Here is a 15543-nt window from a genome sequence, read left to right on the forward strand (position 1 = left end):
GAAGTGATCTCTACAATAAAACAGTTTAGTGCAGGACGTCCAAAGATATTAACAGGAGGATGTGCAAAACAAACAAACTAATAAGGCTTTATTTAAACATTAAAGAATACTTTAAGTTAAGGTCTTCTTTTGAATAAGAAAAAAACGTTGGGGTTATCCACAGATAAATATGAAGTCTGACAAAGTACTTAAAGTCCAATATATTGCATAGTTTATTTTGGCACTTGACAATCACCTTCCCTGAATTTGACTCAGGTGTAACTAAAGTCTGATTTAAGGGTTGTTTATATTTCACATCATTAATCGGAATCTGGAAAGTAACTAAAATAAATGCGGAGTTAAAAATACCAGGTTAACCTCTGAATTGTAGTGGAGTAGAACAAAGTAGTATGCTGCTGTAACAAAAACATTTCCCAGCTTGGGATCAATAAAGTATATCTTATTTTAAGATGATCGATGAACCTTGACAAGTGCATGTTTCTGGCTTATCAATGAACAACAGGAGGGGTCACAGACATAAGACCAGCTGTTAAATAAAGCTCTTCTGACCTTAGGTGTCATGTGGGTATATGAATTCACCCATTTATTAATGATATGTTTTACATTTGATAACACCAATGTGTTTTGTATCCCCTAAACCTCTAGGGTGTACACAGTTTAATACTGGCATCTTCTCATTTTGGGAAATACGAAAACATGTTGCGAAACACACAATAGCCAGTATGTGTAGTTCTGGGGGGGGGGGGGGAGTTTTGGAATGTCTGCCGTGGTTCCATTCCATTTCATAGAGCCGTTTTGGCGTAATCTTGTCGCCCTGCCACTCCAACATCCAATCACAGGGCTTGATGACTAATCACAGGGTTTGTAAAGAAAGGCGGATGTTGTAGTCCCAAACGATGGCTGGGGATTCTGGGTAGTGTAGTGTCTTCGGAAACTGTAGTGTCTTAACTCCGAAAAAACTATTTGTTTCTATGAATCGAAGGTTAAAAACACAAAAGCATTGTACACAATTTAAACCAATCAATATTGTGTAATTAACAAGGATGAACTGATGTGTTTTGGTTGATGAGTAATGCAGATATCGCTGTGTAATCATTTGAGAGTGAGGGGAATATATCCGGTTTTATTATGAAAACTTAGAGACCCGAAAAACTGTTTTCACCCACACTAACTTTACATGGAAGCTGCATACACGTTATCCTGACGAGACCTCAAATCATCTTCGTAATATCTATCAAACTATAGATCCTACACATCGACTGGACGTGGATTCTAAAAGTACAATATACACTTCTCGCCAGAAATCGAATCAAAAAGCATTTTAATGGCCAAACTATTCTACAATTTAGGATTTTCCAGAGAGGGTTATTTGTGAATAAACATCCCTCTGGAGTGTTTGCAATGAACGGGCCAGGAGCATGTTGTTAGAGGTGCTCTAGTGGTCGTGTAAGAAACAACATACACTTTAAAACGTGTCTTTGGGTCGTAATAATGGCATGAACAATCGGCCTACTGTATATGGTCGTTTTTTGTAGGAGGACAGGCTGACATGAGACGGGACACCACAAAAAGCATAATTGGGCATCTTTACATTACATGTTACTTGTCAGACGCTTTCATCCAAAGCGACTTACATACTCAATACAGTGGGCAATCCCCAAAGGAGAAATTTGGGGTGAAGTGTCTTGCCGAGGGACACAAAGACATGCTGACTGCAGAGGGACTCAAACTTGCTGATTCAAAGTCCAGCACACTATCCACTGAGCAACAGCCTCCCTTTAAATACCTTGGGACTGTTTGTCCAAAAATAATTTTTGGCCCTTTTTTTCTGTCTGTCAGCAGAACATAGGAAAAACAATTGGCCTGATTTTTCTACTAATAGTAATATTTATATATGTATTTATCAGATGATTAACTATGTCTCTCTATCAGGTATCTATACTATGACTTTCAAATAGAAGATTCAAAGGGCTTTTTCGTCATGTGCGAAATACCTAGAGTGTAGTTATTTGTGGTATTACAATACGACCAATTGTTTAAAGGATGTTACATATCTAATTAAAATATAACAATATTTTGTACTTAATAAACACTGGCTGTTTTTCGGTCTAATTATTTGTCTGTCCATTTATCTGTCATGTCAACTAAACTATATGTTTTGTTTTTACTAGTTCCAGTAGAGGCCAGTGCAGTGGATTCAGGCCAAATGACGAATGATGTGGTATCAAAATACAGGAAGAAGAAAGGTACTTAAAACCTGACAGGGTTACTTCTGCTTTAATTTCACCTTACATGCTTGTCTTACTTATATCAAGTACAGTTGTGTATTTAATTGGAGTCTAAAGGCAAACTTTTTAGACATTTCTTTTTAAGGAGGGGGGGGGGGGGTGTTTGGGAGAGAAACTCCCTCTGGAGGGAACACAGGAATGTTAGCCTTTGCAGACCATTTACATGCTCTAAAACTTACAAAACACACTAGATGAGAGGGGATACCACAAAAAGCATGATTGAGCCTCTTTAAATACCTTGGGACTTTTTGTCCAAAGATAATCATGTTTTTGGCCTTTTTTTCTGTCTGTCAGAACATTGGAAAAACAATTGGCCTGACTTTCTAGTAATAGTTATGTTTATATACTGTATGTATATGATTAACTATGTCTCTCTATCAGGTGAGGATCAATCATTTCCAACAGCCGTTTACTACACCTTGGGCCCGGGAGAAACTCAACAACAGGGTGAGACTCAATGAGATTAGAAATGTAACTGATTTTAAAGCTTTAACGGCTCTATTGTGATGTTCAGTGTCCTCGTTGGTAATAAAAACATTCAGACTGCTAGATGATAGTTACCAGAATCATAACCTCTATTTTCAACGCAGAGCCATCCGTAGCAGAGGACGCCTTGTACTCTACAATCCAGCCGGTAAGACTGAGAATTAAATTAGTATAATTAATGTTGCTTTAAGTCATACTGGATGGATGGTAGATATTTTAAATATAATAATAATAATAATAATAATAATAATAATAATAATAATAATAATATAATATAATATTGAAAACTTTGGACAAAATGGGTTTAAAATAATGTGCTTTGACTTTATACAAATATGTACATTTTGGTTTAACTATATATTATATATAGGACAAAAGGGTAACCATCTAACATACATACCATTCACTGGAGTCATGCATTCAACTTAAAATTAGATTTTGTACCATTCCTCATTAATATTCTTGAACTTTAGAAATATTTATTATCATGCTTACTACCCGTAAATGATAAAAACACATATATAACATTTTAACAAAGCCTACCTCTATAATACCTCTATTCTATATTATTAACATTTGTTCTGTATTTGTTTTACAGGTGAAGATGGAGTTTTGAGAAACTGTTTCACACCCTGTACCTTAATGCAAAGGTGAATTCATGAGAATGCACTGATATTTGTTTATAAAGTATTCTAAATAAATAGTTCATTTTTTATAAGAACAAATGTAGGTGTTAGTTGTCGAAGTGAAATGCTCATTTATGTTTTAAGATATGAAAGTTTCTTGTGGTTTCACAGTTAAACCCACTTGTTCCATCTCTCAGACACACGGCTGATTCTAAATACTCTCGCTGTGGTTTACTGCCGAGTTAAAGGTGTTTCTGCATCGCGCTGAGTCTGTGGTTAAACATGTGTTATATTTACTGTCCTGTGAAAGTGTGAAGGTGACTGTGAGGACACATGAACTATAAAACACGTCACAGTGTGTCAGATTAATTGTAATTGTACATATTGCTTTAACTCGTCCCATCATTGAACAAGGTTTTACCGCTCTGCCATAGAGAGCATATTCACTATTAAACAGTTTCTCTCCCAAAACATACACACTCTGAGCTAAACACACTCACACACAGAGACTCTGCAACTCAAAACCTAATCTACTTTTATGCAGCCACATATTATTTTATCCTATCATATTATAGAATTCCCTTAATAGTTCACTAAAGCTCTTAAACGGTCTTTTCCTCTTCTTCTTGTCTTTTGTTGCTTGTCTTTTACTAAAATAGTTTGTGAATTTGTTGTTCATGTTTGCATATTTTAAGTATTGCTCGTACAGGCACTCGTAGTTTCATTGTATGTTATATATAATTACAATAAAGGCTTCTATCTTAAACAGCATCTGCACTGATTAAATAAACTCTGTTCTTTTCATCCTGAAAGAGAAACCAGACGTATGTCGCTGTGACACATTTTATCCAATAATAATATAGTAATAATAGTAATAATAGTAAATTCAGCTGTTTTCAATCTATTTTTATTCATGTATTTGTATAATTTGTGTATTTATTGTCTGCAGTGTTTGTCAACTGACTGCAGGTGGCAGAGGAGCTGAATACGGATATTATACAGGACTGTCTCAGAAAATTAGAATATTGTGATAAAGTTCTTTATTTTCTGTAATGCAATTAAAAAAACAAAAATGTCATACATTCTGGATTCATTACAAATCAACTGAAATATTGCAAGCCTTTTATTATTTTAATATTGCTGATTATGGCATACAGCTTAAGAAAACTCAAAAATCCTATCTCAAAAAATTAGAATAGTTCCTCAGACCAAGTAAAAAAAAAAGATTTATAACAGCAAAACACAATCAAACATTTGAAAATGTCCATTAATGCACTCAGTACTTGGTTGGGAATCCTTTTGCACGGATTACTGCAAGAATGCGGCGTGGTATGGAGGCAATCAGCCTGTGGCATTGCTGAGGTGTTATGGATGCCCAGGATGCTTCAATAGCGGCCTTTAGCTCATTAGCATTGTTGGGTCTGGTGTCTTTCAGCTTCTTCTTCACAATACCCCACATATTGTCTATGGGGTTCAGGTCAGGGGAATTTGCAGGCCAATCGAGGACAGTAATGCCATGGTCAGTACACCAGTTACTGGTGGTTTTGGCACTGTGGGCAGGTGCCAGATCATGCTGGAAAATGAATTCCTCATCTCCATAGAGCTTTTCAGCAGACGGAAGCATGTAGTGCTCTAAAATCTCTTGGTACACAGCTGCATTTACTCTGGGCTTGATGAAACACAGTGGACCAACACCAGCAGCTGACATGGCTCCCCAAACCATCGCTGACTGTGGGAACTTCACACTGGATTTCAAGCAACTTGGATTTTGCTCCTCTCCAGCCTTTCTCCAGACTCTGGCGCCTTGACTTCCAAATGAAATACAAAACTTGCTTTCGTCTGAAAAGAGGACTTTGGACCACTGTGCAACTGTCCAGTGCTTCTTTTCCTTAGCCCAAGTCAGACGCCTCTTCCGTTGTCTTGAGTTCAGAAGTGGCTTGACCATGGGAATATGGCTATTGTAGCCCATTTCCCGGACACGTCTGTGAACAGTGACTTTTGATACCTGGACTCCAGCTTCAGTCCACTGTCTTTGAAGCTCCCCCAAATTCTGGAAGCGACTCTTCTTCACAATGCTGTTAAGGCTGCGGTCATCTCTCTTGGTTGTGCAGCGTTTCCTGCCACATTTCCCCCTTCCAACAGACTTTTTGTGGATGTGCTTTGAAACTGCACTCTGTGAACAGCTTGCTCTTTGAGAAATTTCTTTTTGTGTCTTACCCTCCTGATGGAGGGTGTCAATGACGGTCCTCTGGACAGCAGTCAGATCAGCAGTCTTCCCCATACTTGTGATTTAGTTTACTGAACCAAGCTGAGTGTTTTTCAAGGCTCAGGAAACCCTTGCAGGTGTTTCGAGTTAATTAGACGATTCAAGTGATTCGTTGAACACCCTACTAGTATACTTTTTCATGATATTCTAATATTTAGAGATAGTATATTTGAGTTTTCTTAAGCTGTATGCCATAATCAGCAATATTAAAATAATAAAAGGCTTGCAATATTTCAGTTGATTTGTAATGAATCCAGAATGTATGAAATTTTTGTTTTTTTAATTGCATTACAGAAAATAAAGAACTTTATCACAATATTCTAATTTTCTGAGACAGTCCTGTATAAGACACAATAAACCTGCATTATTTGTTATGCTCCCTCTGTCCACCAGATGTCTCCACACTCTCAGTCATGTTGAACTCCTCACTTCTCAGAGTGCATTCGCATGACCCTGGTTCACCTGCTCACCTGTTTCCACTTCCTCTCATCAGCCTGCAGAGTGAAACCAGCTTGACTCCTCTCTCCTGTTAGGCCCCAAGCCTGTTTTTCAGGTTTCAGGCCGAACATGACATTCCCAGAAAAAATGACCATATCTTCCCTTCTAAAAGGGTCAAATTAATAATCTTTTTTCTCAAAGTAATAATAAACCTGTGAGTTGGATGTAGAAGAGTCAGAATAAATATAGATGTTTTTTATTTTAAGGAAAATTCAGATTGAACATGGTAAAAAACTGTAAATGATAGTGTCCGTCCAAAAAACATTTTGTACTTATAGTGAAAACTAACCTTAGATGATGGATGACTAAAAGCTTTAGGAATCCAAAGTACAAAAGATAATAAGTACCCTGTATCAAGATTGATTCAAAACAAGTGACATTTGACCTTTTTAGACAGATTTAGCACAAAAAAACGCTTCTGGGGCCATTTGGATGGATTTTCCATATCTCTGGCCCCCCTTCTTCGATTTTGACATGATTCTGACCGTTAGAGCCAATAGAATCAAAGGGAAATCGTCCCATAGACTCTCATGTTAAAAAAAAAAGATGGCATCAATGTGCATGCAATCTTGTTGCAGAGCGTAGTAATATCCCTGCTCTGATTTCTGGAAACGGAAAAGCAGTTTTTATTGCTTATGGATTATCAGAACACAGACACATTGGATTAACCTATGGATTAACTACAGCATCGTTTTTATCGTTTTAATGCCATTGAAGACCAGTTTTGACCAGAGAAAGACCAAGGTAAGCCATGTTAGCGTTTTGGGCTACCTAGCGCCACATGTTTTGATGTGCGGTTTTTGTTATTTTCTCTGTAAATTTGTAATCTTTGAGTGTTGAGGTGGGTACCACTAGATTTTGTGTCTGCTTACGATCATAAACGATGCGTTGGATGTGCACAAGAGACGAGTAATTCATGTTAATATGCAAGAAATCAACTATAGAATTATCTTAAACAACTTCAATCAATGTTAACCCCTTGTTATTGTATGAAAAATCACTTGGAAAAACACCTACAAGTAAAATGTAACATTTTTAGATCCAACATTATCGCTTTAAAAAAGATAAATATCAGTATTTTTTACGTTTTCTGTCCAGCACTTTATCGTTAGAAGGGTTTGCCTTGCAACAGAAGATGAATGTAGGTTTTTAACCTGAAAACACAACCTAAAAATAAGTCTGAAACATTTGACAAACTGAGAAAAAAGTCAGAATATCCGAAAAAAACTTAATTCTGTGGAAAAGTCATAACTAAAAAATAAATAAATTGTGACTTATATAACTTTTAACGTTTTACATTTTCATCAAGCTCTTTGAATTGCCTTGTGTTGAAAGGTGCTACAGTATATGAATACACTTAAATTCTGAGAAAAAAGTCAAAATTCTATATATATTGTAAAAACTATTCAAATGTGGCCCCAATCCTTCACATTTACATAAGTCTATTCTTAACCTGTAAAGCCCTGAGCCTGTTTTTCAGGTCTCAGGCTCGAAAATGACATGCCCAGAACAATTGACTATATCTCCACTTCTAAAAGGGTTAAATTAATAATCTTTTTTCTCAAAGCAATGATAAACCTGTGAGTTGGATGTAGAAAAGTCAGAATCAATATCGATTAATTTTCTTTTAAAGTAAATTCATATTGAACATAGTAAAAGAATGTAAATGATAGTGTCCGTCCAAAAAAACACATTACTTATAGTGAAAAAAAAACCTTGAATCATGGGTTAGTAGACTAAAAGCTTTAGGAATCAATCCAAACTATAACATATAATAAGTACCCTGTATCAAGATTGATGCAAAAAAAGTGACATTTGACCTTTTTAGAGAAGTTTAGCAAAAATAAACACTTCTGGGGTCATTTGGGTGCCTTTTCCTCTCTGGCCCCCCTCGGTCGATTTTGAGGATTGACATCCCTTTTTAACCGTTAGAGCCAATAGAATTAAGGTTGTCATATATTCCACTGTCTTCGAAGACAAAGTCATGTTTTTCTTATTTATTTTTGTAATCAGGAGGCATCATGTGATCTAAATGCCTGTACGTATAGGCCTGAATACATTACACGTTACTTGTTAGACGCTTTTATCCAAAGCGACTTCCATACTCAATACTGAGGGAAATCCCCAAAGGAGCAATTTGGGGTGAAGTGTCTCAGGGACACAACGACATGCTGACTGGAGTGGGGTTTGAACCTGATCCCAACACCAACGCACAACCCACTGCACACTCGTGTGATAATGAAACACTTCCATCCAGCAGTCAAAGATATTTTTGTTATTTAGCTCATCATTTTATCCACAGCGACTTATAATAAGTGCATTAAATCACGAGGAAAGAAACTAAAAACAAGAAGAATCAAGTGGGTACCTTAAACCGAACACATAAACTGAACCTCCTGCTGGTGGGTTTCTGCATCACAAGCAGGAGGGCCATGCACACAGCCTCATCAGAGTTTAATATGTGACAGTAACATTTTATTTTGCTGGCACTTTCATTTAAACCAATTTAGATTCCACCATGAAGAGTCAGACCCCAAAAAGAAATAATCAGTTGATACTGCAAAGGCTTTTGTAGATGCTACATACAGAAGACAGTTGTATTTGTTGGCCAAGGTGTGAAATCATAACTAGCCCTTCTGACAAATCCTGCTATCTTTTTTCGTGCTTCGTCTCAATGAATTTATTTTTCAGTCTTTGCCAGTCACACACACACACACACACACACACACACACACACACACACACACACACACACACACACACACACACACACACACACACACACACACACACACACACACACACACACACACACACACACACACACACACACACACACACACACACACACACACACCAACTGAAAGTTCTGCCCCCTGCAGTCAAAGATCAGACATGTCCTCTGCCTTAATAGAGAAATGTCGTTCAACCGTTGCCACAATAAAACAATTCAAAGGTCCATCGCAACTGATTTTATTGCCATGTATTAATTTATAACCAGTAACCGAGACACTGAATCCAAAGTTCAGATGTTCATAAACCGAAACACTCAAAGTGAAACTCAGATAACAATTCAGTGGATAGATTCAAACTAAACTTAAATATTCTACACAGCTTTTGTAGAAAATGCCTCTTGCTGTTGCAGAAACATTTGCACACTGAAAAAAATATAAAGCATAACATTAACCATCAAGAAGTTTGGTGAAGAAAAATGAATTAGGGGTTACTCTATTTGTATCATACTCTGCATGAGTCTGTCAATGATTTACAGACTTTGTCCTCGCAGTCAGAGACACGCAACATTCAACAGGTATGTGGTCTTCAATTTCTTAACATTTAATTAGTACATAAGATAAAATAGATTCAAAACATTTTTCATGAAAAGTGTGAATATTGATTTTTGGTGAACCACAATTTTAGATTAGAATAGATAACATGTATTTCATACGTTTTGTGTCCGAGTGAAAACTGTGTGCAGACTTGGGTGATAGTCATAACACTGAACTGGGTTTTGTGTGCTAAGAGTATTTAGTCTACTAGTGTAACTAAATTATCTCTGTCTCTGTCTTAAATAGAGGAAATAATATAATGAAATAGGATATGTAAATTATAAGTAGAGCACAGAAGATGTGCTCCATTTGTTGGAGTACAAGAAATGTCCAAAGGTAACATTCAGTTTATAACTCAGACCTTTGGATCGACCACTTTTTGTCCAGCCTTTTAAAAACGTTTTACCTAAAGAATTGTTTTAAAGCATGTTATCCTGGAAGTTCACTCTGCTTTCACTGTTTTCTGTTCATTTGCAGTTCTCCATGATGATTTTAAACACAGACGAAAAGCCCCTTAAAAATCATCTCAGAACTCTCAGTGTTTTGGTTTTCCTTCTTCTCATAACACACTGTAGAGGTAAGTTACACACAAATACAATCTTCAAAAGTCACATTTACAGCTTTGGGAAGACGGTTTACATTTGGCATAATTGGGCTAACATTCAGTAATGACCTTTTAGCATATTTTCATGCAAGTGGTACCCCAATATATGTTGTTACTGGAAACACTAAATATATGTAACAATTAGAGAAAACAGTCCATCAATGTTGTGATTATTTTTCTTTGTAAACTGGTACTATAAAGCATTTTGACATTCTGGGAATTGAGGCTTGGTACAATATCGAAAAGCTTTTCAGAGATAAAGACAAATATTGCTAATCCTTTAGCCGTAGCTAAGCTGTGAGGCTAACGTTAGCTTACAACGCATGGCTAAACTGTGCGCAGGAGCTAAACCATTAGAAACATTTGTTTGAGATCTTTTTTTCTTGAGCTCTTTTTTTAGTTTCTTTTGTAAGCAGTTGTTGCCAATGGGAACACATGGGAATGTGGACAACAGCCTATAACAGCCCTCCCTCTTAAAATATATAAAAACTACGATTAACCAAATTCTACCATCGTTACATTATATAATATACCTCCTTTGAATTTCCAGGTCAGTCTCAGCTGATTGGCTCATCTCAGCCAATAGTAGCAAATCTTGGTGATGACATCATTTTGCCATGTTATCTGAAGCCGGCGGTATATGCTGCTGGTTTGACATTGGAGTGGACGAGGCCCGACATGGACCCCAGATTCGTCCATGTGATGCGGCTTGGTCATGAACTTGTGGATAAAAAACACAATTTTTTCAAGGGAAGAACTTCAATGTTCACCGATGAGCTGAAGAACGGAAATATTTCTCTGAAACTCTCCAACGTACAACTCTCCGATCAGGGGAAATACAGATGTTTCATTCCAGAACTGGACCGGCAAGCTTTTGTTAAACTGGTTTTTGGTAAGTGCGTTATGTACGTATGTGTTCATGTTGCATGTTTTTTCAAGTCCCTACTTTTACCTCTAGGAAAGGATTATAGTTATAATATCTCTGTGTTTCAAGAAACTCTGAATATGTAATACTCTGGTCTATTTTGTTTGCCTTAAAGGAGTTTCCTGCTTAGCGTCTTGCATGTTCTAGTGAGATTTCGAAGGTGAGACTATCAGATTGTAGTGTGTAGACTTTCTGCTGTCTTGATTTTGATATGTGGACGTTGTTGCACCATTTTGGAGCCAGCAACAGGACTGTTTGATTAAGAGTGACTTGGTCCAACTCGCAGTGACGAGCCAATTGGACTACGTGAGGATTTTGATCAAATTGAGGCTGTAAATTGCTCAAGGATTGTAACAATAATATCTGTTTTTGTGCCCTCTCCTCACCTGCTATCAGATATAAAATACTTCCTCTGTTTCCTGTTTTTTTTTAGCATCCAGTCCTTCCTCTCCGCCTGTCATCAGTTTATCGGGGCTGGACGGTCAGAGTGGAGGAGTGGTGCTGCAGTGTGAGTCTGCTGGCTGGTATCCGGAGCCTGAGGTGTTGTGGCTGGACGCTGAGGGAAAGCTCCTCTCTGCCGGACCTCCAGAGACAGTCAGAGGTCCTGATGACCTCTATACTGTCAGCAGCAGAGTGACTGTGGAGAAGAGACCCAGCAACAGCTTCACCTGCACAGTCCAGCACCACAACACCACCCGCACCACACAGACACACTTCCAGGTTCCAGGTAGACTAAATATTCATTTAACATGTATTAGTTTATATATCAGAGACCAAGTTTTCCATAAATGCCGTGATGCTCTGTGTTTTATCATTTCAGATGATTTCTTTAAGCTCCAGTCCAGTTCTTCTACCATCATTATCGGTCTGGCCGTCAGTTTGGCTGTTTGCATTCTGTTACTGCTGGCTGTTTCTTTCTTCTTTCTGTGGAGAGAACACATATTCAGTAAGTCACTTACAGTCGGGAGATTTGATTCAGTTTGGTTAATTAAAGGAGCCTATTATGCTGAGTGCTGTATGCTTTGTAGATTTGTGTGCATGTAAATGGTCTGCAAAGGCTACAATATCTCCCACAAACTCCCCACCCCCCCCCCCCCTGCCTGAAACGCCTCCATTGGACTCCTTTGTTTTGAGCATGGTGACATCACTATGTCACACTTGCGCTTCTAGTGGCTAGCACTAGGGGCGGGACATCTCTAAGCTGTTGACCAATCACCCAACTGTTCAGTTAATTTAGACTGAACAATTATTCATGCTTGGATCCCTTCCTAATTCTCTTTCAACACATCTTAACACACGTTTACTTTCACACAGAGACAAAGAGAAAGCATTTGGATGAAGTTGATAAAGGAGTAAAGAAGAACCGATCTAAAAATGAAGATCAGTTTCTCAATGAAGGAGAAAGAGGACAGCTGATGAAACCTGACGCTGTGCAGATGGAGGCTCTGAAGGGAAACGTAGAAAAGAAGAGCAAACCGGTGAGTAGAGAAACAACAACATGAAAAGTAAAGTCTGAGCAAAAAGCACAGAAGACTTTACATCAAGATACAGGATCTGCCAGAAATGCATGAAAACATGTGTCATTGTGGGGCACCTTAAGAAATGATCACTAAAGAAACGTGACTGTTCCTCTCATAGAAAAATCAATCTGAGCAGCAGCTGCTTGAGGAGCAGAGGAGGAGAGAGGAAGCTGAGAAGGAAGTCCAGACTCTGAAAGAGCAGCTGCAGAACAAGAAGAAAGAGGTTCATCTCCACTTCAATAATGAAACACATTGATTCCTGTTTGAAGTCTCTTTCAATGTCCTCCTTAGTGTAGACAAGGTCAAACCTGCAGGTCCAAGTGGAGACCACATCCAGACAGTCCTACTTTTAGACTGTGAATAAATGATGTTAATCTTCCTGCTGTTCTTTCAGGTTGAATCTAAAGAGTCTGAGCTGCAGGATCTCCATGCAGAGAAACAGAGGAACAAGAAGGAGCTGCAGAGCCTGAAGGGAGATCTGGAGAACAAGAACAGAGAGGTTCACCTCTTCATCTTTGAAATTCTGCATTTATTGTAAAACAGAAAAGCATTTGAGGAAACCCCAAAACAAGTCATCAGGAGCAGTGACACAGCATGCCACACTTAGGTTTCAGCCTTACAAGATGAATTGTAGTGCACTAGGTTTACTTCAATACATGTTCTTCCATTCAGTAACATTGAGCATAACAGATCCACCTAACTGTATGAGCATCTATAATGACCACATGCTGTGATGTAGTACTCACGTGTCTCTACATGTGTTTCCTCTACCAGCTGGGGACAATTCAGAGGACCACAAACAGCATGTCCAGATTTGATCTGGTAAGTGGACATGATGTTAGTGCATCACGGCTGTGGATCCTCAGATCAGGGGAACCGGTTTAATCCCGCCCTGACCCCCACTGCAGTCAACATGCCGCTGTGTCCTTGGGCAAGGCACTTCACCCTAAATCACTCCTGTGGGAATTGTCCACAGTATTGATGTGTTACATGTCTGATATATGTCATAGGTAATGTCAGCGCTTTGAGCATTTGGAAAAGCGCTGAATAAATGTAATGAATTATTATTATTATTATTATTATTATATAAGATAACCAAAAATAACAATGCAGACACAACAGGAAGTCAATTATCTTAATATCAATGTACGTCACTAATAAATTGCAGAGAGATAATCAGACTGGATTCTTTAACACATAAAACTGTGCAACACTTTAAACATTGAACAGTATGTTGAGTCACATTTCTCAAAAAAATCCAGACTTCGAAAACAGAAGAACAGAAGAAGAAGGATGAAGCTGAACAGGAAGTGGAGACAGTGAAGAAGGAGCTGGAGAGCAGACAGAAGGAAACAGACAACAACAGAGAGGTTACTGTTTGAATAAGTTACTAAAAACACAGTTTTCAGTTGATCTTCTCTGTATGTACATTTTATATGGATTGGTGCATGATTATAACGGTAAACGATGTATTTCGATTATAGACGTAGAGTATGATAAATGTAATAGGTAATTGAGTATCATCTAGATCAGGCGTTTTCAAAGTGTGGGAAGGTGAGCCTCCCCTCAGAGAACATAAGAACAGCCGCGCCCCCCCTCCCAATTATTATTGCTGTTATTATTATTATTATTGTTGTTGTTGCTATAATGCAGGGGTATTATTATCCAGTGGAATGCCCTTGGCCTAGTTAAATCAAAGTGGTTACTTTCTTTTGGCTGGGCAGTGAAGTTTTACACACCGTCTTATTCTACTTTCTCAGGAATTCAAACAGTTTTTTGGGGGCAGACCCCCACAAAGAAAAACATATATTTACACACGTAAGGTCATCATCTTAACAGTTTGTTACGCTCATCGAGTCATCCGTGAGCAGAGCATCAAGTTGGCATGCCTATTACACCTGAATGCGGCGATTACTGTTGTTCAGCTAAACGCCTCACAAACTTATTAAGAGAACAGCTTTAGTGCGTTTTGATTCAATGCTGAGTACAGCCAGACTTCACTGTCTCTGTCATTGTAGACCGCAAATACCTCATTCCTTCCGTCTGCTTGGGTCCGAATGCGCCGTCCCGTTCAAATGAAATCGCTGCCAATCGCGCCAGGGCCGGGGGAGGGGTTACAAGGCTCGCGTCTTGTGCTGCATTCACTTGCACTCGGACATTAGAGATTTTCTCTCATAAATGTCCGATGAGCCAGAACTTTTATTTCAAAACAAAGCTGCCACTGCATGGGGTGGGGCTATTTTTAGGGTGGCAACTGCAATGTATAACTTCAATGAGCTGTTGGTTGAGGTGATGGAATAAAGACATGAGCACAGAGCTCTTTAATTAAACTGAATATGAAATATTTCATCTTTGAGGTCCTACGGGGAGATCTTTTGGTCAAAACAGTTCTATTAGAATAATAATTATTATTTGTACTTAAGAAAACAGTAGAAATGAACATCTGTGTGTTTGCCAGATAACGGACCAAAAACTAGCTGACCAATTGAAGAAGGAGAAAGAACTGAAGGAGACACAGAGTCTACTGGAGATCCAGAGAAAGGAGAACAGCAGAGAGAAGACTGAGGTACACACACACACACACACACACACACACACACACACTCACACTCACACTCACACTCACACATACACACACACACACACACGCACACACACACACATATGCACGCGCGCACACACACACACACACATACACACACACACATACATGCACGCACGCACGCACGCACGCACACACACACACCTCCTGTGATTTAAACTTTGTGTGATATAGTTATGTGTTATGTACATTTACTTGCATTACATTTCATTTGGCTAATGAGTTTATCTTAAATAAATAAAATGTCTCCTCCTTCCAGTTAAACGATCAACTCCTCGCTGAGAAGAAGAGGGGAGAGGAAAATAGGAGACATCTGAAGGAGCAGCAGGACCAAAACAAGGAGGTTCATCTTTTCACACAAATATATTTGTATTTTTATGCAAGACATTGAACGACTGA

At 38.4% G+C, this 15543-nt stretch overlaps 2 protein-coding genes across 6 annotated transcripts in view; both read left to right on the forward strand.

Moving 5' to 3' along the window:
* LOC307031872 (low affinity immunoglobulin gamma Fc region receptor III-like) overlaps positions 1-15543 on the forward strand; it is a 58029-nt gene that overhangs the window by 16380 nt on the left and 26106 nt on the right. The window contains exons 12-16 of one of the 4 annotated variants that reach the window (XR_013806094.1): positions 2172-2246; positions 2670-2735; positions 2879-2922; positions 3373-3424; positions 6060-6099. The exons of 1 other annotated variant lie outside the window; for it this stretch is intronic. The gene's annotated coding sequence lies outside the window, so the exon portion shown is untranslated. 2 more of the 4 variants (XR_013806095.1, XR_013806096.1) reach the window with 2 other exon arrangements.
* LOC307031460 (uncharacterized protein) overlaps positions 9252-15543 on the forward strand; it is a 20088-nt gene continuing 13796 nt past the window's right edge. Inside the window, exons 1-12 of one of the 2 annotated variants that reach the window (XM_079668590.1) lie at positions 9252-9474; positions 9971-10070; positions 10648-10989; positions 11456-11749; positions 11843-11968; positions 12337-12500; positions 12661-12767; positions 12945-13041; positions 13317-13364; positions 13805-13912; positions 15001-15108; positions 15404-15487. In XM_079668590.1, coding sequence (XP_079524716.1) covers positions 9977-10070; positions 10648-10989; positions 11456-11749; positions 11843-11968; positions 12337-12500; positions 12661-12767; positions 12945-13041; positions 13317-13364; positions 13805-13912; positions 15001-15108; positions 15404-15487 — 1572 coding nt within the window. In that variant the 5' untranslated portion in view covers positions 9252-9474; positions 9971-9976. Of the gene's footprint in view, positions 9475-9970; positions 10071-10647; positions 10990-11455; positions 11750-11842; positions 11969-12336; positions 12501-12660; positions 12768-12936; positions 13042-13316; positions 13365-13804; positions 13913-15000; positions 15109-15403; positions 15488-15543 lie in introns of both variants that reach the window. The other variant, XM_079668589.1, reaches the window with a different exon arrangement.

The sequence above is a fragment of the Notothenia rossii genome (assembly GCF_949606895.1).
Source record: "Notothenia rossii genome assembly, chromosome: 3".
NCBI lineage: Eukaryota > Metazoa > Chordata > Actinopteri > Perciformes > Nototheniidae > Notothenia > Notothenia rossii.